This window comes from Parasteatoda tepidariorum, chromosome 4 (genome assembly GCF_043381705.1).
Source record: "Parasteatoda tepidariorum isolate YZ-2023 chromosome 4, CAS_Ptep_4.0, whole genome shotgun sequence".
NCBI lineage: Eukaryota > Metazoa > Arthropoda > Arachnida > Araneae > Theridiidae > Parasteatoda > Parasteatoda tepidariorum.
In genome coordinates, this window is record NC_092207.1 from 59,101,268 (window position 1) to 59,125,798 (window position 24,531).

The following is a 24,531-nucleotide window of genomic DNA, read 5'->3' on the forward strand; positions in this document are numbered from 1 at the left end:
ATGGCAGGAATGCACCACCCAATTTTACCTATTTGAAGTTTTACACTTTTATTAAAGAATTACTTTTAATCAGTACTTTATATTTATAAATACCAAGTTGCATACATTACAACCATCCTTTGATCAGATGACGTAATTCACTCTTAATTAAAATATCAAGAAGGATGCTGATTATTTTGAAAATACAACAAAATTAAAATAAATTCAAGTCCACAGTGTTTTATAGATATTATAAATAATTTCCATTTTATGCACTCTTTGTTATAACAAAAACTCTACAATCTCAAATATGTCATGTTTTTCAATGTTGAATTGTGTCAAAAAAAGGAAGGAAAGAAAGAAGAAACGGAAAGAAAGAAAAGCTTAAATTGAATTTCAATGATTTTTACACTTCCTCCAATTTTAAATTTTACTAAACTAAGCACAATATATTGGGAAAATAAAGTTAAGAATAGCTGTAAAATTAAACATCTTTTACATCATTACATTTAATTAAATACGACAAATTTATAATTTAGCAATACTATAATAATGAACAAATAAAATAAAGCAAAATATTTTATTTTTCAGCAATAGAAATGCATGCTCCAACTGTGATAAATAAAAAATATGATAAAAAATATGATATGAAAATATGATTCCATTTAAATAAATGGAATAAAATGGTTTTATCATAATAAGGCAATTTTAACAATAAAATAAAAACCTATGCTGAATTTAAATTGTAAATATAAAAATAATTCTGAGAAAAAAGTATTATTTCTAGTATTATATAGTATAAAAGTATTATATTCTAGTATAAAAGTATTATTCTTCATACTAAATCTTTCTATACAATGATATAAAATTCCAATGGAAATTAGAAACATATTGTTTGTGTGCAAATATTATCAATTGTAAGATAAAAATCATAATAAAACTTCTAGTGTTTTAGATAAATATGGAGTAAGCAAATTTATTTTTGGAAAAATTGCTTATTAATTTAAAAGCTAAAATTTTACAGTAAAATTTTAATTTCGAAGCTAAAATACACAATTATTTCAGTTTTAGAGAATGCAATTAGTTATACAAGTTAAAACTTTGATTAATATAGTGTAATATTTTGTAAGAAAAAAATATTAAAACTGATCTTGGAGTGAAATTAAGATAATTATCCATTTTATATGCTTCAAAATTCTATCAGCATTTTTGTCCGATCTAGTGAATGTGAATAAATTTTAAATTTTTGTTTTTCAAAAAACCCATTGGTTGTGAAACTAATAAAACATTGTATTGTCACTATGAACATATATGCATGAAAAACGCATGCTCTAGGATACAAAAAAAATCCATTCGCAGTTTTCGTTTTAACACACCAATGCGAAGATAACAAAAATAAATATTAACACCAAACAATCTTCAGTGTAAATTAGTTTCATAAGCAATAGCAGAAAAATTTTTATGAACATGAACGGAAACTCAAAATATAAGGAGCTGTACTCCTTATATAATTATGTGATCATTCAAAGTTTATTTACATAAATTTAAACATATTCTAGTATAATTAGAATCTTAGATAGATACTAGTTAAAAAAAAATCAATTCCAAGAGAATACTTGTCCAAAATTAATTGTATAAATGAAAAATCCTTGAATAGAAAATATTTAATTAATATACTTTGTCACTTGCGAATAATACAAAAAGCTAACCTTTTCTTCTTCATAATCTTCTTCTAGTAACCTGGCAACAAGTTTTTTTATATTATGATCAGGACACCAAAAAGTTATTTTAACTTCATCCCTGCCAAACTGTACATTTTCAGAGTTGGTTGACATGAGTTGATTGCAACTACATTTTAATTGAAGAATGAGAGTTGTCATCTCCTCCTCTGCATTATCTATAGAAATGAAATGATTTAATGAAGAATTACATTAAAAGTTGTTATATACTTTACAGTTTTACACAATAATGAAATGTTGAATGGTTATACTTTACTTACCTTAAACTTTAAAAGTCAAGAAAAGGCATATAGCTGCTTTTTCATTATTATTACAAGGTGAATCTAAATTGATTTTGCAAAACAACAGAGGCAGTAACCATCCATAGAAATTGGTTTACATAATATAATGAGGCAGAATAACAGCAACAAAAAAGTAAAATCAGAATTTCAACATAAACCTACAGCACCATTAGAAAAACAATTGAATGATGCCGAAAAATTTAAAATTTGATTTACTGATCAGAGAAAACTCACAGCCAGAGCTTAAAGTAAAGGGTATTCTCATTCCACAGATTACACAAGAACACCCTTTCAAATATTCTTGGGTGCTAATTTTGTCTGTGGCAATAACAATCCTCGCGAAAGTTGAGTTCAGACGCCTCTGGTATGCTAAAGATTTAATGAGCACCAAAAACAAAAAGAATAGTGGGTTGAAGAATGGCGAGCAAGAAAAACATGCCAATAAGTTCGCCTAACTCTCAGAGTGAAATGCAACCCTACATTCCATGGTAACAATTGCTTGTATAGATGTCTTATCTGCATGGGTAACTTTATATTGTAAAAATAATTTTTATTCACCAAAGATAATTGAAAATTAAGCATGTGATATCCGTATTCATCAAATTTGAATTTTGTTTCTAAAACGAAAAATAAAAAAGCAGAGGGTTTATAACCGGTAATAATATCCCACTGTGAAAAGCTTCTGACTAACACAGTGTAAAACGAAATAGGAATATAGGTAGGTATATTACGATTCACTTAATTAGGGTGCTGCTATGCTGGCTTTTATTCAGAACATTCTAAATTAATCAATATGTTCACTCAAGTCCACCTTCTTGTATACCCGTTTTATAATTCTTCCGCTTTTTCATCCTCTCTATATGCTCAAGTCATCTTAACACACCTTTTTCAATTCTCAACACTACATCTTTTTTTCATGCCACAACACTCCTTCAAATTAACTTAATACTTCAATCTTTACGACTTAATCGAATAATACCTGATATTACACCTAATAACGATACTATTCATTGATAAAATAAAATTGTAAAATATTTTAAAATTTCAATCATGATAATGGCTAACAAACATTAATGTGAATAAGAGTATTGCATCTACTTGGAAAGTTTGTGTAACTCAGGTTTGCAGTTTGTTGTTTTTTATTTAAGTATGATTCCAATAAAACTTCTGATTTTGCTCTTCTTAAGGTTCATGCATGAAAATGATTATTTACATGAATTTGTAAGTTCTATAAGGGAAAGAACAGCTATCTCTAGCTTTTTCAGTGGGATTATACGAGTCAGGAATCCTATTCCATGTGTAAAGTCAGCGCATCTTCCTTCTTCAGGTCTTTCAAGCAGAGCACTTGAGCTATGAATTAAGCTTATATTTGTTTTTTACAATTTTTCTATATCAGCGCTATGACAAGACAATCGAATTTCAAGCTCTATAATTCTGTTTTTTAAATTCTGAAATTATATTTCAAAGTTGCAAATGTCAGTATTAAAAGGAGAACATTTTAATTCTCAGATCATTAAACTGATCATTCCTTAGTTCCGGATAAAAGACACCCTTTTCAAAGATAATTGCTTTCAACTTCTGTTATTAAGGACACAAAATGTTTCAAAACGTTTATTCTCAATAACCAACATGCTTAGTTTAGCAGCAGAGGATCTGTGTACTCACTTATGCAGTTAACCTTGTTCATAACAAAGTCTGATTTAACAAAAACCTGGATTCAATGAAGAAATAGGAAATACTTGGTTGATACAATGCAGAGTTCTCCCTGGGAATAAAAAGGGCAAAGTGCTTCCTGGTAGAAAAGGGTTTGGAAAGTGCACTCACTTAACACCGTAAAACATTTATCAAAATGTGTAATATCATGTCAATGTGTATAACAACTGAATTCGATGCACAACAATTTTTAAATTACCCTCTTATTTTATTTTATGTGTATATTTCACCACGTAATTCTCACTCGTCATCAAAATTTGTAGTTTATAAAAAAAATAATTAAAGGCATGAATGGTGGCTTATTTTTACAAAAAGGGCACATTTATGGGGATCAAAGGGTGGACAGACTTTCTGAAAATGCTTAGGGAGTACACTGTAGAATGTTAAATCTATTGGAGCATAACCTACTTTTAATGAACAAACCCCAGTTTTAGCAAGCAATATTTTTGTGATTCATTTTATAAAATTTCTCCTCAGTTCAACCATTCCAACTCAGTTAATCTCTTCTTAGAGATAAATTTTTGGGGTTGACGAATTCGTATTATGGTTTTCAGGCAGTAAGACAGTTAAAAACAAATGAACTTAGTCCTTTTATACTGTACAGAAAAAATAATAAAAAAATTAATAAGTACTACATTTATAATTTAGTAAGTATGTATTAACTTTTATGATTTTTTAAGGTACCGGTTTTTATAAGAAATCGGTTGCAACGAGAAAACAGTTACACTCTATGCATTTGTTCTAAGTGAAATTAACAATATTTTATGTTAAACTGTATACCGCCAACATTTGCAATTAAAATAATTATTTCGAAAATTAAAACTACCAAGAAATAGTAAGAATTAACGTTTTGCACTTTTGCTAATAATCTGCTAAGCAAGAAACATTTAGTAAGTTTTAAAATTAAGAAATAATTAAACAAAAATTTGAATAACAAGTTCACACATGAAGTTTAAGGATAATTGAACGAAATGATTAGATTTAAATTTTATTAAAATAGAATTGGGAACTAGATCCAAACCTGTGTTAAATTAAAACAAATATAAAAAATATGCTCTTTAGTTTAGATTAAACTTATTTGGCATATTACACACAGCGAAATTGCATTTTAACTAACTTCGATTATGCTACTAGGTAAGAATGATATAACTCTTATTTTAGAATACAAGAATAAAAAATCAAAAGATAACTGGTTATGAAGTATCAAAATAATTTGAAATTCTTACCACAAATAGTATAATTATCTATCATTCCTGCAGATATAGATACTGTTTCCCATGGTGGATCCTCCTCTTCACTCTGTATTTATTAGGGGAGAAAAACTAAAGCTTCTTGTTTTACTCAAACAAATAAGTTGAATAATGATATTTAGTTATTACATCCTAAATTGAGGAATATCTCAAATGTGAAAATCAATATAATGTTTATTACAATGTCTTTTATATAATTGTACAGTTTCATTTTGATTGTAATGAAACTTGATACAGATAAATCAAAAAATGAGAAAAAACACTGTTGACATATGTACTTCAAACCATGAAAGTGGGATGTTTAAGAAATCCTTTTTTTATAAGGTTATTATTCTGCAAACAAATTGTAAAAAACAAGTGCCATGGATTGAATATAGCTCTCATTGAAACAGCTCACTTAGAGTAAAAAAAATTATTTAGAGTTATTAAAGTATATTTTAATTTAACAAACATAAGTAAAAATTATTTTTAAAAGTTATTTCTTTATTCTGACATCACACAATGCAATCTCACAAATAAAACCCCTCAAACTAATTCACTTAAAAGCGAAAAACCACATGCAAATTGAAAAAAGATATAGGCAAGAATGTTTTGAATCAAATAGCATTCAGGCAAAGGGGATAAACTTAATATTCATATATCTGTAGAGATGATCCAAAATGAACATTGATAAGTGTTTTGTTGCCCCCATTGAAAGCAACATAGGCTGGCTTCAACCATATATACAAGGAGGACGAGGACCATTCTCCTAGAGGAGATTTCGTGAGGCAGAAAAGGTTGCATTTTTAAAGTTCATAAACCAACAAGTCATAATGAAGAGTATAAAATGTAGCTTTAGTAGATCCAGGATTGTGAAGGACCAAAAAGTTACAGTCTGCCTTTGCCTCTATCTAGACAGATTTAGTTGGGCATAATAGATTGGTCATTATATCTTGGGTAGGCCTATCAGGAGAACATACCAATCACAATGGGCTAGAAGAGCAGAATTTTTGGAGAATGAATTCAGTTTAAACCTTATTATTAGTGGTTTTACACAATATAAAGTTTAAAACAAAGAGTAATTGATAAAGAAACTTGTTCTTTTCTTCCCCACAGACATGTAGTAGCATATCAGTTTAATTGACTATTGATTATTCTGCAATAGTATCAATTAATGTACAGGGAGCAAAAAAGAAAAGAAAGAAAACGAACCACTCTGAATAACTTTTGATCTAATAATCAGATCTTCATGTTATAGGACTCAATCTTAATGTGCTTAATAATGCTTAATGTGCTTAACAATCTTAATAATGCTCAAGTGGGTAACCTCAATGGTAATTAATAATGCAGACGATATTTTAAGTTACAAAAACATTCTTTCTCTGAATAAACATCTTTTGTAATACGATTCGGATTACTGACCCCAAAATATAGGGTGTAGCCGCAATCTAGGAAATACACATTTTGCCTATTTCACTATATCTCAAGGACTTTTTAAGCGAATTAAAAAATTTTGCACACAGTTGCATCTATAATTTTATTTAATAATGGTCGAAAAAAATGCTGAATCACTAAGTATAGAAATTTTTAAATCATTTTAAAGAATATAATTTTACAAGGCAAAATACAAAATTTGTGCAAAATCGGCCAAATAGTTCCAGAGAAATCGAAATTTAAATATCTGACTTTTTTTAAATTCAATTTCTACAGTAACTATTCAAAGAATTTTGCTCAAATTTTATATTTTGCCACTCTAAATTATATGTTTTAAAATTATGCAATAAATTGTACACCTTACAATTCAAAATTGTTTCAACCATTATTAATAAAATAATAAATAATTACTAAAAGAAGTTATTTTTTGCATGGAATTATCTTTGGATGAATGAAATTTATAATTGTGTACAAATTTTTTAAACTTAATTTAAAAAGTTTTCGAGATATAGTGAAATATGCAAAACCCATTTTCAATTTTAAGCCTTGGCAAAGAAAGACTTAAAAGCTGGCTTCTGATAAATGACAAATTTCGTGTCATAGAAAATTTTTAAAAAATAAAATTAATTCACTTAATAAAATTTCACTTACATTTATTCAACTTTACTAATATTTGGTATAATCGCAGAAGATAAAAAGTAATAACCACTTTCAATGATACGTAACTGTGTAAATACATAAAGACATTTTCACCACAAGTAAATTATGTATTTGATTCAGATTTCAACTGTGATTTTATGCATATTTTTAAAACAGTAAATAATTAAGAATGACAAATTTACAAAACCAAAATTTACCTTATATATTAATCAAATAATTGGATTGGTTTAAAGAGTTAATTTTTTTTTTTTTTTTGAAAAAAAAAAATAGCTACCTTTAATAAATTTTGTCTCACAACCTCATTAGCATAAGTAGTATGGCCCCATTTATAAGTAATGCTAAGCAGCTACTTTTAAATATATGTTAATTGGCCACAATAAAAAAAAAGATTGTTTTTACATTGTTTTAAAAGCAATTACTTCAAAAATGCCATTTTTATGACAGTTTAATGATTTTGATTAGAAATTTCAGAAAATTTACCACCACATTCTTTTTAAGTTTTGCATTACTGTAAATTGATAAATTAGCAATATAACTCCATCCCAAAAAGCATTTTCATACCTACATTATAACTCCATCCCTTTATTTCTGAAAAAATTAAAGAATATATGGATATAAAAAAATTACACTAAAGTAACTCACTGCTGCAAAAAGTTTATCAAAATAAAAGAAAGACAAATAAATTTACTTTTGGCTTAATTTTAACCATTTTGCCACAGTTTCTAGCAATTTTTGAATATAAACACCAGAATATAAAATATTTGTTTAAATAAGCAGAATTTAGTAAAGTAACTGTATTTAAAAGAAAAATAACATAAAAATTAAACAACTTACAAAAATCTCGGAACAAAAGAAAGATATTATCTGAGAACCAAAGCTTAGATCGATCCAGAAATCACTGTCTTGTGGCTTTTGAAGCTAATAATGATAACATTAAATATAAATAATAAAATTAAATAAAAAAAAACTATGAAAGTTTTAATGATATTTATTTTTTACCTGGAATTCTCCTAGCCAAACTGATTTTGCCATAAATGAGAATACTCTACCATAAATAAATAAGTTATTTAGAAACTGAATAAAAAATTAGAAATTGAGTAAAAAATTTCAATTCTGTTATTAATTAGAAAATATATTTTAATAGCATTATTTTTATAATCAACCCTAATAGAAATTGCTTCAAATGCAGATCTAATAATGTTTTTAAGTAGCACTTCTGATAATGGCTCAATTCTTAATTAAAATTCTTAAACAATAATAAATTATAGTAATTATATGTGTCAAGTAATATGATAATGAAACATTTTATTTTCATGATTGTACAATTTCGTTAATATATCTAAGGATTCTTAAAATATAGTTTACCTCGGTATGGGCTCCATCATGTTAATGTAATTTAAAATTTTTCGACTGTCCTAAAAACAAATTAAGAGAAGGTGTTTTTCAAAAGCTTACACAGTCTCAAAAATATATTCTTAAAATTCTAATAAAGCACTTCTATTTAAATTGAATACAAAGAATATTTTTACCTGCTCAAACTGATCTTGTCTGAGATTTAAAAATTTAGCTTTGAGTTGTTTAGAAGAAAACCAAAGGCGTGCCCAATAAATCTTATCATGTACACATGATGCCAATCTACACATAACTTCAAACATGGCAATTTGGCACTCAAAATCTGTTGTAAACAGTAAAAGAGCACAATGATTTTCATACATATAAATCTATTTAAATAAACAATCATTGTGCAAAATAATTTAATTAAAGCTATTTAATGTTAATTACAAAAATTCCTTAAAATATTTTAAAGGATAGTACAGTAAAAGACCTAGGTGATGCAATTCAATAAATCACAATTCTCCAGAAATCACAGCAGCTTTAACAGGTGTAAATAATGAAAATTGCAGCTAAGAAATTTCTATAACTGAGTAAAGAACAATGAAATATTTACATTATTTGCTTAACTATTTGGCAAGGGGTTTCTATTTCAAAAGCTAATCAAACCCAAATTGAAAAACTTGTTTTTTGCTAGTTTGAATGTTCTAGAAAAATTATTTATTATCATTATTATGATTGATCTGTTTCAGTCAAATATATCTAGAATATGCCATGATTAGTAGGTTAGTCTAAAGAGACGTGAAATAATCAAATATATTACAAAATTCAATATAATGCCAAGGCTTGCGTTTTAAGGTTTGGGTTTCAAAAAAGTTATTCTATTCAATTCACCATAAAAAAGAAACAAACTGTAAAATTTGAAGTGATTCATAAAAACAATCACGATTGAAATTAGGGAGTATAACAAAAAATAATTTTACCATTTTTACCAAAACATGTTAACAAACTCTAAAAAACATTAAGTACTTTTATAAATATATAAATATTTGTAAAATACAATAAAGTTTAAATAAATGATCGCTTTTCTTTTCCTCAGACTTTGTACTTACACTAGCTCGTACTTGCTTGCACTTGTATTACACTTTGGTCTTCGATTTATTTTCCTCAAACTTACACCCAAATTCTCATTTTAAAACTTATTAAATTTGAAATACTTGTTGGCTTATTTTATTTAATACACATATTTTTTAAAATAAATGTAAAAAAGCAATGATAATCTACTACTTTTGATTTTTATTAGATGATTAGTGGCTCTGCATTAAGTTAAGGTTAAACCAAAATCTAATAAATATTTAAGCCTGGTCAGTTAAGAATTGGTATTTTTAAAAGAAATTTAAAAAAGTAATGCTTTTAAGAAGGAAAAATGCATAAAATCATACATTTTGCTCTTTCAAATCAATTCAATAAGTAGTTGACACTCTTTAGTATAATCCCTATAACAGTCACACTTCCAACATGAAATCTAATTTGACTTTCAATAGATAAAAATATTATTTAACTTTGCAATTCAGTGTGCCCAAAGTTTTTTACACTAAAATGAAATATAATTTACATAGCATAAGATAGTTTATAAATAAATAAAACAACTCATACCATATATGTCTTAAACTTTCATTATAAAATATTTTTTATTTTAACCAAAATTTTAAAAATCTCATTTTTAAGTTAAAAAAATTCAGATTTTGAAAAATACTTGAGGCTTCCTGAACAAAGACGAAATTATATTCAATGTCATTTCTAAAATTAATTCAAATTTCTTGATTTATAACACACTTTCATCCTCATATGAAACAAGAATTATAGATTTTTTAATGCCAAATATTTTTCTAAATAAGTAAAATAAATGTATATATGCAATAAAAATTTAAGATAAATTAAAATGAACAATTAATCATTAACTTTAATGAAACTATATAAAAACTTTAATAACTTTGCAGTAATGAATTCTTTTTGAACAATAAAATATGCCAGGCTAAAATATATAAACAATTACAAAACAAATTAATCTTACCTCCAATAACAAATAGTCTCTTCCCCAGAGCCACGCTGAAAAAAAGGTATTTATTAAAGAAATTGAAGAAGCAAATTATTTTGTAATTAAAAGTTAAACTACTATTTATATGAAATTTGAGGCTTGTGAAGAATGCTGACCACATTGTTGTCGGTCTCAAAATTGAGGAGCTTTAACCTCCATAATCCTTCAAGGCCTCCAATGGGCTGTTGCGGGACTGCTTTACTTTAATTTCAGATTGATATTTTCTACCACCTTATATTAAATCAAGTTATAAATGGAATAAAATTTAATTTTGTTTAACCATGATTTTTTTTTCTACTTTAAAAACAAAATTCTTTTTTAAAAAAAGTTATCATTATATTATTTGATTATAATGTAAGTCAAATAAATGGTTTTACATAGTCAATATAAAATCTGCATGAATCAATATAAAATTTGTAGTAATACTGATGACTTTGTATTTTTACTTTAAATGCACTAGTTAAATTGTTTTTTAATAATGTTTTTATTTTATCTTATTAAACTTTGATAGTGAAATAATTGTTAAAAAGTAATTATTATTTATGATAGTTTAAATAATAGTTTTAATTATGCAATGAAAAATCACTAATTTTAATTATGCTTTGCATGTATATTAACAAGGTTAATACTAGTCATATTTAAATAATATTTCTTTACAACTAATAATTTTAGAAATTCAGATATAAAAAAAAATTAAGGACAATTGCGTAATATGAAAAAAGTAGTTTGTAGAGAAAAAAATGCAGGAAGTTTCACAATTTCAACATACAAGAAAAAAACCATTGAAAAATATATTACTGCACAATGAAAGAAAAAAAACTATTTTATTGATAATTTTAATTAATTGTTAATTTTAATATTTAATTGTTAGAAATTTTATGTCCTTCAATGGGTTTAATATGTCAAAAAAAATGATATTTTAGGTGTTTTATTTATTGTTTGCCTTAAATAATATAATTATTTTTATTGTATTTGATGTAAAGCAAATGATAAACCTTTTACTTGAATTTAAAAGGTCACTTACTTACATCTGAAAAAATATGGTAATGCTTTAAAGTATCTGTGCTAACCTACATATAAGCATGTGTTTAAACTTAAGAACAATTTGAATAGGGGCCATTACTTAAAATTAATGCTATGTTTTGGAGTCGGAAGAAAGAGAATGGTTTCAAAACTTTTCTACATTTTTACAAATTGCTTTCGGCTTTTTAAAAGCTGATAAAATTAATTTACTACAAGGATAAAATAAAATAAATATGCTCAAGTGCAGATTTACTAAGATTCCTTAATTTATTGTTTAAAAAATGTAAGAAAATAGAAAACTGAGATAAACTAAACAATGCCTCTAAAGTACCAGTAATATTTTTTCCCCAAAATAATAACTTACACAACAATTTCTAAGGACTTGTCATTTATAAGCCATGATGCAACTTGTTGATCATCAAAAGATTTGTTGAGCATATTAAGAACCTAAAAGAAAAGCAAATTAAAAATCTAAATATTCAAACAAAACTCTTTGATAAAAATGAAAGAATAATACACAGCATTATAGTCTGCTTGTGATTTAGGAAGTTGCTTAATAATTTATAGTGAGTTATGAAGAGATGCTAAATAAGTTCTTAGAAAATCGGAAATATAACATTTGCAGTATCGAAAAAGATTTGCATTCTTCACTAAATTGTTCTTAATGTTACAACTTTATCTGAGACAAGATTGCATGTCACAGTCGGCTGGAGAAAACAAACATTCATTAAGAGAAATGGGGAGAAATTAATTTCCTGAGGTTAATAAACAGTTTTGTTTTAAAAAGAGCTGAGTTCTTTCTGTTTAACACTGAAAGAGATCAGAGCTAAGTTAAATGATAAACGTGGCATATTTGCACCTAGTTAAAATTGTGTAAATGAGTTTATATAACTACTTTCACAAATAATGAACATCTTTCCGGCCACAGGTGAATTTCTCCAAAATGTTGGTCACAAATTCACCAATGAATTGATTTTAAGTGACAAATGAATCAAAGTGCAGAAAATAGTTGATGGTAAATTTTGCAAGAAAAATTGAGTATGAAGAAATCTCGACAAGATGGGAACCATGTTTGTTCTCCTTAGAGATTCACTATTCAATTATAGAATTATTATAACTTCCACTTAATTCTCCAAATTTGGTTTTCAGTGATTTTTTTAAACCTCAAATAAAAAGGCTATCAGAGGCCTATTTCAAGAACCTTACAAAGTTCTATCTTCAGAAGGCCTAAAAAAATTGGAAAAACGTTAAGGAAAATATGTTGAACTAAAAGAAGTATATATTGAAAAATAAAAAAGAATTTTTCCAAAATCATTTGTTTTTCTACTTTTTTCTAATGAATTATTTAATAACCCTGGTACAAAAAAAAAATTATCAGGAAGATTTGTATATATTTATTGATATAAAGTCTATCTATACTTACAGCTCCTTAAATAACTAATCATTACTTTAAAATTTATTCAAAAATTATAGAACTTGCAAACAAAACTCTACAAATCAATAAATTATACTTTTTTTGTAATCAAAACAACAATAAAAAAAAACTTTTGTCAACTTCTTCAAATATCCTATATTCTTTTCTTTACTAACTATAAATGAATACTGAATATGAATTTACTAACTATAAATGAACACTGAAATATATATTTCATTATAAATTAGTTGGTATTCTTGACGCAAAATAGTGCAAAAAATTTGTTGATTACAAATCATAATTAAAACTTATTTAATATTGAGCAATTTCATTGTGACAGATTAATAGTTGAAAGATAAATTTTTTGTTAAAATTGCACTAAAAAAATTAATTTAAGCATGAAAATATACAAATGTATTATAACTAATGACCATTAGAAATCATACAAATGTATTTATAATTAATAAAAGACATTCTTTAAATAATTATGGTTAAAAACATGTAATAGTAACAAACAAACAGAAATTTTCTCCATTTTAGTTACCTTTATGTTTAAGTGTATTATTTAAAAATAATGCATATTTTATTTTAAAAACAATGTACTTTATTTGATGCGAATTCAAAAATATTAAATAATCATAAAATTTAACTGCTGCCACAGTATAAATAAAAGAAAATCGAATTACTTCCTATTACTGTTACAGAAAAACAAATTAATTTCTTCCACTTTTTCCCTAATAAATATTACAACTGATAGTGTTATTTACTATATTGGCTACTTATCCAGTAAAATGTGCAGTTTGAGATGAATTTTCATGAAGAAATCACCCAGTATTAGATACATATCTTTGTAAAATTTTAAAAACTAAAAAAGAAGCTAACATCAGTGAGAAATGGCCTTAATATTAAAATGTCTTTAAAGGATTGAAAAGCACATTTTTTTTAAGTAAACTTTTTCAATATGCCAGTTTTCTCCAACAATGACATATTTCTTAAAAAACACATTGTATTTTCATGAAAGTTAGAATGTTTGTAATATTTCTCCAATCATAGCTAAGATTAATTAATGAGCTACATTCTTTTAAAAATGACAATATATTCTATGATATTATAATTAGATGGCTAATACCCTGATTACAAGTGTTTGAAACTATTTTCCAACCTTTTAAAACAAATATTTTAATTTCACTGAAAAGTAGATATTTTTTATTTCTCAAGATATGTAATCAAAGTTGTCTATGAGAGTCATTATAACCACACAATTTAATGTACTTAATAGTCTCACATAAATATTTCAAATAATAAATTTCAAATCCAATAACAAAAACTAATTAGTTTTTATTAAAGAAAAATCAAAAGCTTTATGAAATAATTATAGAATATTTTGGAAATTAAAACTTACAAAATTAATTGGTGAACATTCCGTTGTTTTAACTAATATTGCTCTTATACAATAAAAATAAAATAATTTGTTGAAAAATTAATAAAATTTTAACTTTCAAAAGGCAGAAGGTAACATGTATTTTACCTGTTTAGTGTTTGAAATACTACAATTTACATTAGAAGAAATTAAGAGAAGACTTCTTGATAAGATTACAGTTTGCTCCAAACCTGTTAAAAAAGAAATTAAAGTAACACAAGAATAATTTTAAAAACTTTTTTTTCTCTTTCTTCAAAGAATTTGCATCAGATTTCATGCTTCGCTCATAATTACGCAAGACTATGATTTTAAATTTTTTCCTCAGAAACTTATTATGAGGTTTTTTAGCGTGTTAATTAGAAGAACAAAAAAAAATTTAAAGTGTTTTTGAAACTTTTTCAACAAAAAAAAAAGAAAGCCACAGATTAAATGCTTTTAATTGGAAGCAAAACTGCAAATACTATATTGCTGAAATGAATTGCCAACACTTTAAAATGGACAAATATTCTAAATAATAAAAAAAGAAAAAATAATGAGGGTTTTTTTTAAACAAAAGTTCATTAATTTGCAGACATTTTTTTTTAACTTACATGAAAAACATTGAAATCAATTTACATTCCTTCACTTTTGACTATGTTTATAATCCCCAAAACAATGAAGTGTTTGAGTAACTTTCCAAGCCACAATTAAAAAAATAATTAATCATAATCGCTTTTCATTAAGAAAAATCTTCCTTTAGCATTTTGTGTGGCTTTCAAAATTAGCACAGAATAAGTTGAGATAGACAAAACTTAACCTTACAGTTGCGAACATCTTTTACAAACTCATAACAGTTATAAAGATAGCATATTATTGGCTAAAAAGTGCTATTTCATACAGCAAAATATGCTTCAAGCAAATTAAACAGAAAAATCTGACTGATACCTAAAGTCTAATATTCATTTCATACATTGGTGTCCTAAAGTTAAGCATCACTCTTAAATAAGGAAATGTGTGTGGTGTATAATTTTATTTAAAAATTACAATACATTTTTATAGCATTTTGCATTAATTTTTAATTTGAAAAGATGATAAAATAATATAACCAAAATGCAAGAGAAACTTTCAGGACCATATTAAATACCTGAATAGGAAATTATGACAAAATGTTTCCACAAAATAGACAAGTGAAACACAGCATGCGAAATTTAAAAAAAAAAAAAAACATAAAAATCTATCATACTTCAATATTTATTAGAACCAAAGGTATCATAATGACTTTAAGGGTGCACAACCTGCAGTCCACTGAATTGCGGCCAGCGGAAGCTTCTAAACACAAAGAAAATGAAAACATTTTTTCAAAAGTAAAAAAAAAAATGTCAAAAAGTTTAAATCGGACTTTTGAGTCATCACTTTTGGACATGCTCAATTTTCTCAAATTATATTGTAAATCTATGTTGTTTCACAACCGCTAAAAAAGCGACTGTGAAACATGTGCGGTTGTGTGATTTCCCAGAACTAAAAGTCTGGGGGGGGAATGACAAAATTTAATGCAATTAATAAAACTATATTATGAAATTTGAAGAATTGCTATCTAATTATTCACAATTCTTCAAATTTCGTTTCTTCATTTGTCTCCCAGAACTTCAGAATTTGAAAACCAGGTGCAAGCACATGAATTATAAATATAAGTAAAAACTATATTTCTAATAATAAACTACACTATATAAAACATAATCTAATCAAAAATTGATTTTAGATTATTATTTGTTGTATCTATACCAATTGCGAAAAAAAATGCTTTCTGAAAATGCTGCCGAATATTTGGCCGACTGAATTTTTGACAAAAGGACCAAATACGTGCTACATCCTAAATTTTAATACAATGTTATTGCATCAAGTAAAATTCACAAGTGGATTAAAATGTGAATTTTTAAACTGCTAACAGTTAGTAATTTTGATTTAAAATTTTTGAGCTTAAGTGATTTTTTTAGGAAAAAAAAGAAAATGTTTATTAGATAAAAAATCTAATATTTCAATAAAAAGAAATAATATCTAAGATAAATATCCAAATAAGTACTGAATCTCATTTTGAACTATAACGGTTTTGTTTTTACTTTAGGTTTCTGTTTAAACCTTATAAATTTTCTTCAATTAAAATATTTAATTTGAATTTATATTACTTAATATGTATGTATTTTTTTAAAAATATATATATACTTTCATTCTCTGAGTATAGCAGTTTTTTTGATGTTAGAATTTATTTTAAAATAAACTTTTTTATTGCATAAAATGATTTTTTAAAAAAAACATTTCTTTTCTCCAATGTTTATTTATTTTTTACTTTATTTAGTTAGGTACTTATTTATTTTTGATATGATAAAAATGGGAATTTTGTTTAAAAAAAGAATTAGTTTTTTATTTTATTTTTTAACGAATTCTATTAATTAAAAGCTATTTTATAATTAAATTAATTTCCTTCAAATATATTACCAAGTTTACTGATAAAAAAAATTTAGTGCTTAGAAAATTTATGTGTAAATTAATATTACTATCATCGATGGTATCAATATTGCTGTCAACTTGTCTAAATACACTTGCAGCCCTTCATTAGTTGAGCAAGAAGCCCTTCACTACAAAAGGTTGTGCACCCCTAGATAATATCAAAGGTAAGTAGTCATTATGATAAGCATTTTAAACTTATCATTTTTATTATCATATAGTCATTAATATTTTATATTTATTTAGTGTTTATACAAAAAAAATTGTACGAGGAAATTTTATCAAAAAGCACTGATTCTTTATTTAAAATGCATTACACATGACTTTTTTTCTATTAAAGTTTCTAGTTTATAATTTTTTTTATTACAAAAAGAAAGAAAATCTTATGGCAACAAAACAAAACTACTGCAGAAAAAGAAAAATATTATTTAAATGTAAATTAATTTGTAGAAATAAGCCTATTACATTTACTGAAACAGGTTGAATTTTCATTGAAAAAAACTGCTATGCCATTTTAAATTAAGTAATACACCGTTTGTGTTATATTGAAGACCTATTATAGCATTGCATGTATTCGAGCATAAAATAAATTTAGCCTTATTAAACATACTAGAATCCCACATACCTGAACAAATTTTAAAAACCTAAAATATTATGTATAGTTATCATAGGCATCTAGAATAGAGCAGAGTCAACAAAATTTGTAGTAGAAAGTTCATGAGGAAATACCCCCAAAAAAATGTTTGTAAAAAGAAAACCTTTTAATAATATCTTTTAATATGAAAAAACATTACTTACTTAAATTAGCAATAGATAGAATCTCCTGAAAATGCATAAGAAAAATAAGATTCTAATTAAAATGCAATCTAATTACAATACAGTAGAACCTTGATTATCTGACACCTTTAGAATAAGGAGTAAGTCGGAAAATTGAAATTGATGAATAGCTGTGGGGCATTTTCAAGACTATTTTTAGATGTATAACCATCAAACTCTGAGAAAAATTACACAAAATAAGTACTGCCTAAAATAAAAATATATTTGCATTTTAGTAATTCTATCATAAAAAATAATACAATCTCATAAGAAAAACCTCATAAAATGTTTTTTTTTCTTTAATTTTCATTTTCTAACAATCAGAATTTGGATTCATCACCACAATATTAATTGAGTAATATTACGAGCAATAATGATACAGACAAACATGAGAACTTTATTGACACCTGTTGGAAAAAGTGTTCGATAATCAAAGTGTCATACAATCAAGTGTCAAATAATTGAGGTTCTACTGTACTATCATATTACTAAAAAATTATTCACAAATTTCTCGAAGTGCAATCAAATATGCTTAATTTTTTTAACAAAAAGAAATTAATAAATAAATAATTTAAAAGGAAAAAGTGCTTTAAAATTTCTCAAAATAATTAATACATACTCTTAAAATCCCTCTCCTATTAAAACCAATAAATTGCTATAATTGTTAGTGAAAATTTATTGAGTAATCAAGTAATATTATGTGTAATAATGATAAAAACAAACGTCAGAGCTTTATTGATACCTATTGGAAAAAATATTCAATAACAAAAGTGTCATACAATTGGAGTTCTGCTGTACTATCATACTACTACAAAATTAATCACACATTTATTGAAGAGCAATCAAATACGATTAAAATTTATAACAAAAATATGTAAATAAATAATTAAAAAGGTATGAATAATTAATATTAGAATTATTGTGGGCGTATTTTTTGAAGCTGCAGCAGAATAACATAACACAACATTTTTCCTAAAATTGAAATCGGCACATATCATTTTCAAATAATCAATGAGGTTTTTTTTCTTTCTTTTTTTGTAAACAAGTCATACTAAATCATGCTTCACACAAAAATACTTAACAGATTTGGATTAAATGAAAAAATTTCTGCAAACACAAAATCTCATTGAAAAAATTTTTTTCCAATAATTAACTCTTTTAACCAGTTTCAACCCTCTTGTCTCCACCTAATATTGGTGGAATTCGTTTAAGAATCTAAGATTTTTTAAAAACATATTTTTATTTTTTAAAACTCTATGCTGAATATTATAGATACCATGCCTGAAAGTCAAATGTAATTGCAAGAAAAGTGTAGCTGCATCAAATAGAGAAAGACATTCTTGTTTCAATGTCTGCCAGATTTATCTGCGGGTTAAAATATGAGAATTTTGACCATTTTTTTATTTAGAGTAATACCAATTTTTTTTTACGATGATGGAAAATATTGACAGTCAGGTGAAATGGAAGAGTTTTTATTGTTTCTGTTTATAATGAGCATATTAAAAAATTGTATGTGTGAGTAACAAATTTTCTACAAACAGGGTTTGCTAAAAAATTTTTACTTAACAATAATAATAAATTTGTTGCATAACATAACATTAATTATCATAACAAAGATAATTATTAATGCTATCTTTTTGATATAAAATAATATATTATGAATAATATTAATATGAAAGTAATAAACAATCTATCCATCAATCTGTGTGAGTCAGTTGATTAAGTAAAATTTTTTCTTTATTTTTTCCACTTACTGTGGAAACAAAGAAAATAAGAAAAAAAACTTTAAAAAAATGCCAGAGCTTCAGATTGAGACAGAGTTTTTCCCTCGGCTAGCTAGCAAACATTTCCCACCATTATTGTCATCGAATAATTTTACGTAAGTAGATTAAAAAATCTTTTAACTAGATACATTTTTAATGATAAAAAAAACTCTTAGAAACAAAAATTGTTATAGAATGTTTGAAATGTCAGTGGAATAAATGAAAATATATAAATACCAAAACCAACTAAATAAGGTGCATAGTTTACATCTTAAAACTATTTTTAACACAGCAAAGAGTACATGAAGTTTTGAAAATTAGAAATTTATATACATAAAAGCCTTTGAATTTCTCAGTTAAAACATTAAAAAAAATCCCCAGAAATTTTAAATTTGTTAAAAAAAACTATTAAATTGCATCAAAATAGAACTACTCACTCCAATCAATAATAAGATATTATCGAGAACAACAGGAAAGTCAAAACAATCATCAAGATTTTCTCCTATGAATAAATAAAAACAATTTACACTAGTAATATATATATAGACGCACACATAAATGTATGTTAAAAATTGTCACAATGTCCAGTAGATGTTCTGCAACAAGCCTTTAAATAATTACAATCACTAGTTAAATTATATTTATTTAATGAAAAATAATTTATTTTACAAAACCTTTAATTTCAAAAACAAAAAAAGATCTTTCATTGGTTGAATATCAAATAATATATTAATACCCACAACACAATTATTAAGAACATCTGAAATTTTCATTTTCAAAAATAAAATTTCTAAAAAAAATAAAACATTTGACTTTACTTGTGCTTGACCGAAAATCCCTTACTTTCTGTTCTTTCAAATCAGCTTTTAGGAGTTTCAACAATTTCCCTGCATCTGTTTGTTTGCTTTTTAAAAATAAAAACACTTAATCGAAAATAATCTGCAAATGCTGTAACAATCTGCTGCTGTGCTGTAAGGTTCCTGCTACCTTCATGGTCTAGAATAAAAATCTGAAGTCTACAGAGATTTGCTCAATTTTGAAAACACTTTTAAAGCCTGTAGAGGTAAGCAAAATAAGCACTTCAAGCCAACTTTACTAAACCAAGAATCATACATTAAAACATAAATTTAACTTCCAGTAGAAAAAATTTGCTTACAAAGCAGAGCTAACTGGCATCTCCAAGATACATGAATAATTTTCATTCATATTGAAGGCAAATTCAAAGCACCTGATAGAAAAAAATTCTTATTCATTAATATTTTATCCCTGAGAATTTATTTATCTATTTTAAAACTTTTCAGTTAAGAAACTATCTACAACAAAATGATTGCCTAGCAAACATGAATTGATGAACAAAGCGAGCAAAAGGCCTCTATTTTAAAATAACTTCAGATGTAGTGAGGCCAATATGATTTCTTGAGAATATTTATAGATTTTTATTACAATAATCTTATATTAAAAACAACAATAAATAAGTAAGTATCAGTTAGCTAAGTGTGAGTACTTTAAATTTTTTGCAAAAAGCTTTACTAAAATTAATTTTCTTTTCAAAACTCATTTATTAAAAAAATAAACTCTTCAGTGGATTCATTGAATTGTTTTTTATTATATTGACAGTTTTTATATCTTAGGTAATATATATTTTTTATAAAACAACTATTCTGACAAAATGCTTTTAATTATTATGGGAGACTATAGAACAGGTTGTTTGGAAACTCACCAATGATGTGATCATAGGTGTAACAAAAACTTTAAACAGCAATGAGATTCTTAAATCCTATATTTAGTAAACATAATGGGAAATTGAAACTATCGTACATTACAAAAGTATTTCTTCAATATTGAAACATAAACCTCTTTACAAGTCACTAATGTTAGCTAAAAAATAACGGTAATTTTGGAAGTAGTAAGTAAGATTTAAATTAGAAATAAGTAAGTAATAAGCAACACTTGATTTAATGAAAAGAAAACGTTGCAGAGACGAAATAAATCTTCGATTATAGAACTGATATATTTATTTACTTATTTTGTTTGAGATATAAATGAAATTTGAGTGTTTGGGATTTTCTAATCTTTTTCTTAAGTCTCTTCAACTTCAAATTATTTGAATTTGACCATATTTAAATCCTATCAAATAGTGATATAATGAAATAATTATTTAAATTAAATTAATAATAATTTACTAAGAACTTTAAATGAATATTTTTAACAATAAAAGAAATAAAATTGTCTCAAAATAAATTAAATCACATTTTATTAAAACAATTGAAAGATTAATAAAAAAATTAACATATGACAAATATAAAAAATAACAAAAATAAATGTGCAATTAAACAGTCTAGGTAAAAAAAGAAAAGAAAAATATATCAACTTCAAAATTAAAATTTACCTAGCTTGTTAATTATGCAATCAAAATCATCTGAAGTAGCATTTTCACTTGCAAGAAAATTGAGAAGCTCATCATTTTGCCCATACATTATGGCACTCTCAAGTAGGATGCACAAGCCTTCTGGAAATTCTTGAACCATGCTTATCTAGAAAATTTAATGGAAATTAAAAAAATACATTAATTAAAAAATTTAATAGAAATTAAATAAATTGTTTGTTTTTTTTAATTCAGACTTGTGTGTAACTTGAATTTTTAAATTTATCATATAAACTTAAATAAACTTACTGTTAAAAATTATCTTATCATATAAACTTAAATACCTGCAAGTTGTTAATTATTAATACAAAAATCTAATCTCATAAAATAATTGCATTATACTATTATATTCTTATAGAAACAAATTTTAAAAGGTAAAGTAATAGAGTTCAAAAATTACTTAACAAGCTAAAATGCAATTTGTTGGAATATAAATTGCACATTTTAACTGGGTGGCATGATTCTTTCACAGGATTTGTACCACAAGTGGCTTAACATGTTAATAAAAAAAAATTTAATAACATTAAAATAGTTGAGACTGGCCCAACATGCCCCTAGGTTTGAAGACCCAGTTTTCTCAGATATTAAAAAATAATAAATTAATTTCCCCACAGTAACACTTCAAAACCTGTTATAACTAAATTTGTAAATTTTTAAATATTTCTTATTCAAAAATATTATATATTTACTGTGTCCTTTATTTTTAACAAAATCGGTATTTTTATTATTACACACTAAGGATTAATTCTTATTAGTTGAACTAAAATTGAATTTATAGCAGCTCCTACTTTAATGGAATGAGTCTCATCCTAATTTGTGCATAATCCTACAAATAATCTTTGTCCAACCAGTGACAATGTTAAAAATAATTGGTATATTATTACACATACTCTTTACTATTGTTACATTCTTATATGCAAAGAGTATATTGGTACATATTTCTTACATATCATCATAGTAACCTTCCATTTAAGAACAATTTACAAATTAATTGAAAACAAAAAAAAAGAACTTTTTAAATTACTTCTTTGATATTCAAATTAGGATTAGCAAATTGTAAGAGATAGATGGAATCGAAATCTATTAGCTACTACTTAATCTAGTTATTTGAGTAATTAGGTGAAAAGTTATATACAATATCTTTCTTCTAAAAATGAAAAACAAAACTTCAGAAAGAATAAATAACACCATTGCCACCTTAGAAAAATATATCTTTGAATTACGCGCTAAAAAATTGAAAGCTCTAAGTCAATGCAAATAGAGGCGCTAAAGTTCCTCAAAAGTGAGAAGTGTTTTTAGCTTTTGTATTGTTACTGTTAATTTACGTCGCACTAGAGCTGCACAATGGGCTATTGGCGACGGTAAGTGTTTTTAGCAAAAATTTGATTTACGAGATCTTGGCCTACGACGTCATGCACGAAACAACTGTCATAAGTAATAACGCATCAAAGGTGTTCGGCATTAGTCCTCGTTAAACTATTCTGCCGTAAAGTACTCGACTTTGCGTGCAGGTCATTTGGCTACCAAAGCGGGGTTGCCATCTCATCTGCAGAGGATCAAAATTATGATGTCATGTCTTCGGATCCTCCTCAGGGATGTTTCCCAGACCATCGCCAATAGCCCATTGCGCAGCTCTAGTGCAACGTAAATGAACTGCAACTACAACGTACATCCATTAGTTTTAGCAACCGTATCCCGGTGATACTCCGAAGTATGGCTGACCTGGTCTCGATGGTTTTTCGAAATACGGCTAACACTCTGGCAACCATATTCAGAAGTATAGCTGACCCCCTGTCAACCGTACTACGGTGGTATATCGAAGTATTGCTAACCCGGTCCCGTTGATATTCCGAAGTATGGCCGATCCCGTGGCAACCATATTCCAAAGTATTGGTGAATACCTGGCAACAATAGCCTGAATATGGCAGACCACATGGTAACAGTATCCCGCTGGTATTCCGAAGTATGGCCGACTCGGTCCCGGTGGTAATCCGAAGTATGGCTGACCCGTTGATATTCCGAAGTACTGCTGACCACCTGGCAACCATATTTCGAAGTATGGCTGAACCCCTGGCAACCATACCCCGAAGTATGACTGACCCCCCTGGTAACCGTATCCCGGTGGTGCTCCGAAGTATGGCTGACCCTCTGTCAACCGTATCCTGAAGTATGGCTGAACTCCTGACATCCGTATTCCGCGTTGTATCCCGAAATATGGATGGCCCGATCCAATATGGTTATAAGCCACCACCGCTATTTGGGTGATTATCTTAAGCCCGCTGGTACAATTGCTAACTTCAATCTTCTTCTTATTATCTATACTTTGTTTTATTGAGTAACCACAATAAGATTTAGAGACTTCAAATTATAAAGAATTGTAGAAGAATGTGTAAGGATTAAAATGAAATAGAAAAAAAATTACATATTCGATGATTTAATTCTCAAACAATTGTTTGAGAATTATTAATTCTTATAGTTGGTGTAAAAAAAGTATTGTATGAGCCTCTCTGGAGGATACAAAAATTCATCTACAGATTAAATATTTTGACTTGCCGAAAAGGCCAGTTTTGTTTATGAACTAAGACAAGCATTCAAGTATGTTAAAAAACTATTGTAATTTCAAATGCTTTTTTTCACGTTACATTTTGTTTTACTGCGCAAAAACGACAAGATTTTGACATTTGAAATTACTTTGTTTTAGAGAAAAAAATTACAGAGAATGTT

At 26.3% G+C, this 24,531-nt stretch overlaps 1 protein-coding gene across 9 annotated transcripts in view; it reads right to left on the reverse strand.

The window, feature by feature from the left end:
- The window catches only part of LOC107441332 (synaptonemal complex protein 2), a 64,606-nt gene extending 41,581 nt beyond the window's left edge, over positions 1-23,025 (reverse strand). For 5 of the 9 annotated variants that reach the window (XM_016054552.3, XM_016054554.3, XM_016054549.3 and 2 more), the window contains exons 1-13: positions 22,832-22,969; positions 21,772-21,916; positions 19,820-19,884; positions 17,602-17,626; positions 14,431-14,513; positions 11,853-11,935; positions 10,442-10,476; positions 8,565-8,710; positions 8,401-8,450; positions 8,035-8,080; positions 7,870-7,953; positions 4,939-5,011; positions 1,689-1,876 (exon numbers count right to left, since the gene is read on the reverse strand). In XM_016054552.3, coding sequence (XP_015910038.2) covers positions 1,689-1,876; positions 4,939-5,011; positions 7,870-7,953; positions 8,035-8,080; positions 8,401-8,450; positions 8,565-8,710; positions 10,442-10,476; positions 11,853-11,935; positions 14,431-14,513; positions 17,602-17,626; positions 19,820-19,884; positions 21,772-21,910 — 1,017 coding nt within the window. In that variant the 5' untranslated portion in view covers positions 21,911-21,916; positions 22,832-22,969. Of the gene's footprint in view, positions 1-1,688; positions 1,877-4,938; positions 5,012-7,869; positions 7,954-8,034; positions 8,081-8,400; positions 8,451-8,564; positions 8,711-10,441; positions 10,477-11,852; positions 11,936-14,430; positions 14,514-17,601; positions 17,627-19,819; positions 19,885-20,225; positions 20,289-21,771; positions 21,917-22,595; positions 22,703-22,831 lie in introns of those variants that run through there. The other 4 variants (XM_016054551.3, XM_016054550.3, XM_043057457.2 and 1 more) reach the window with 4 other exon arrangements.
- Positions 23,026-24,531: the final 1,506 nt, after the last annotated feature.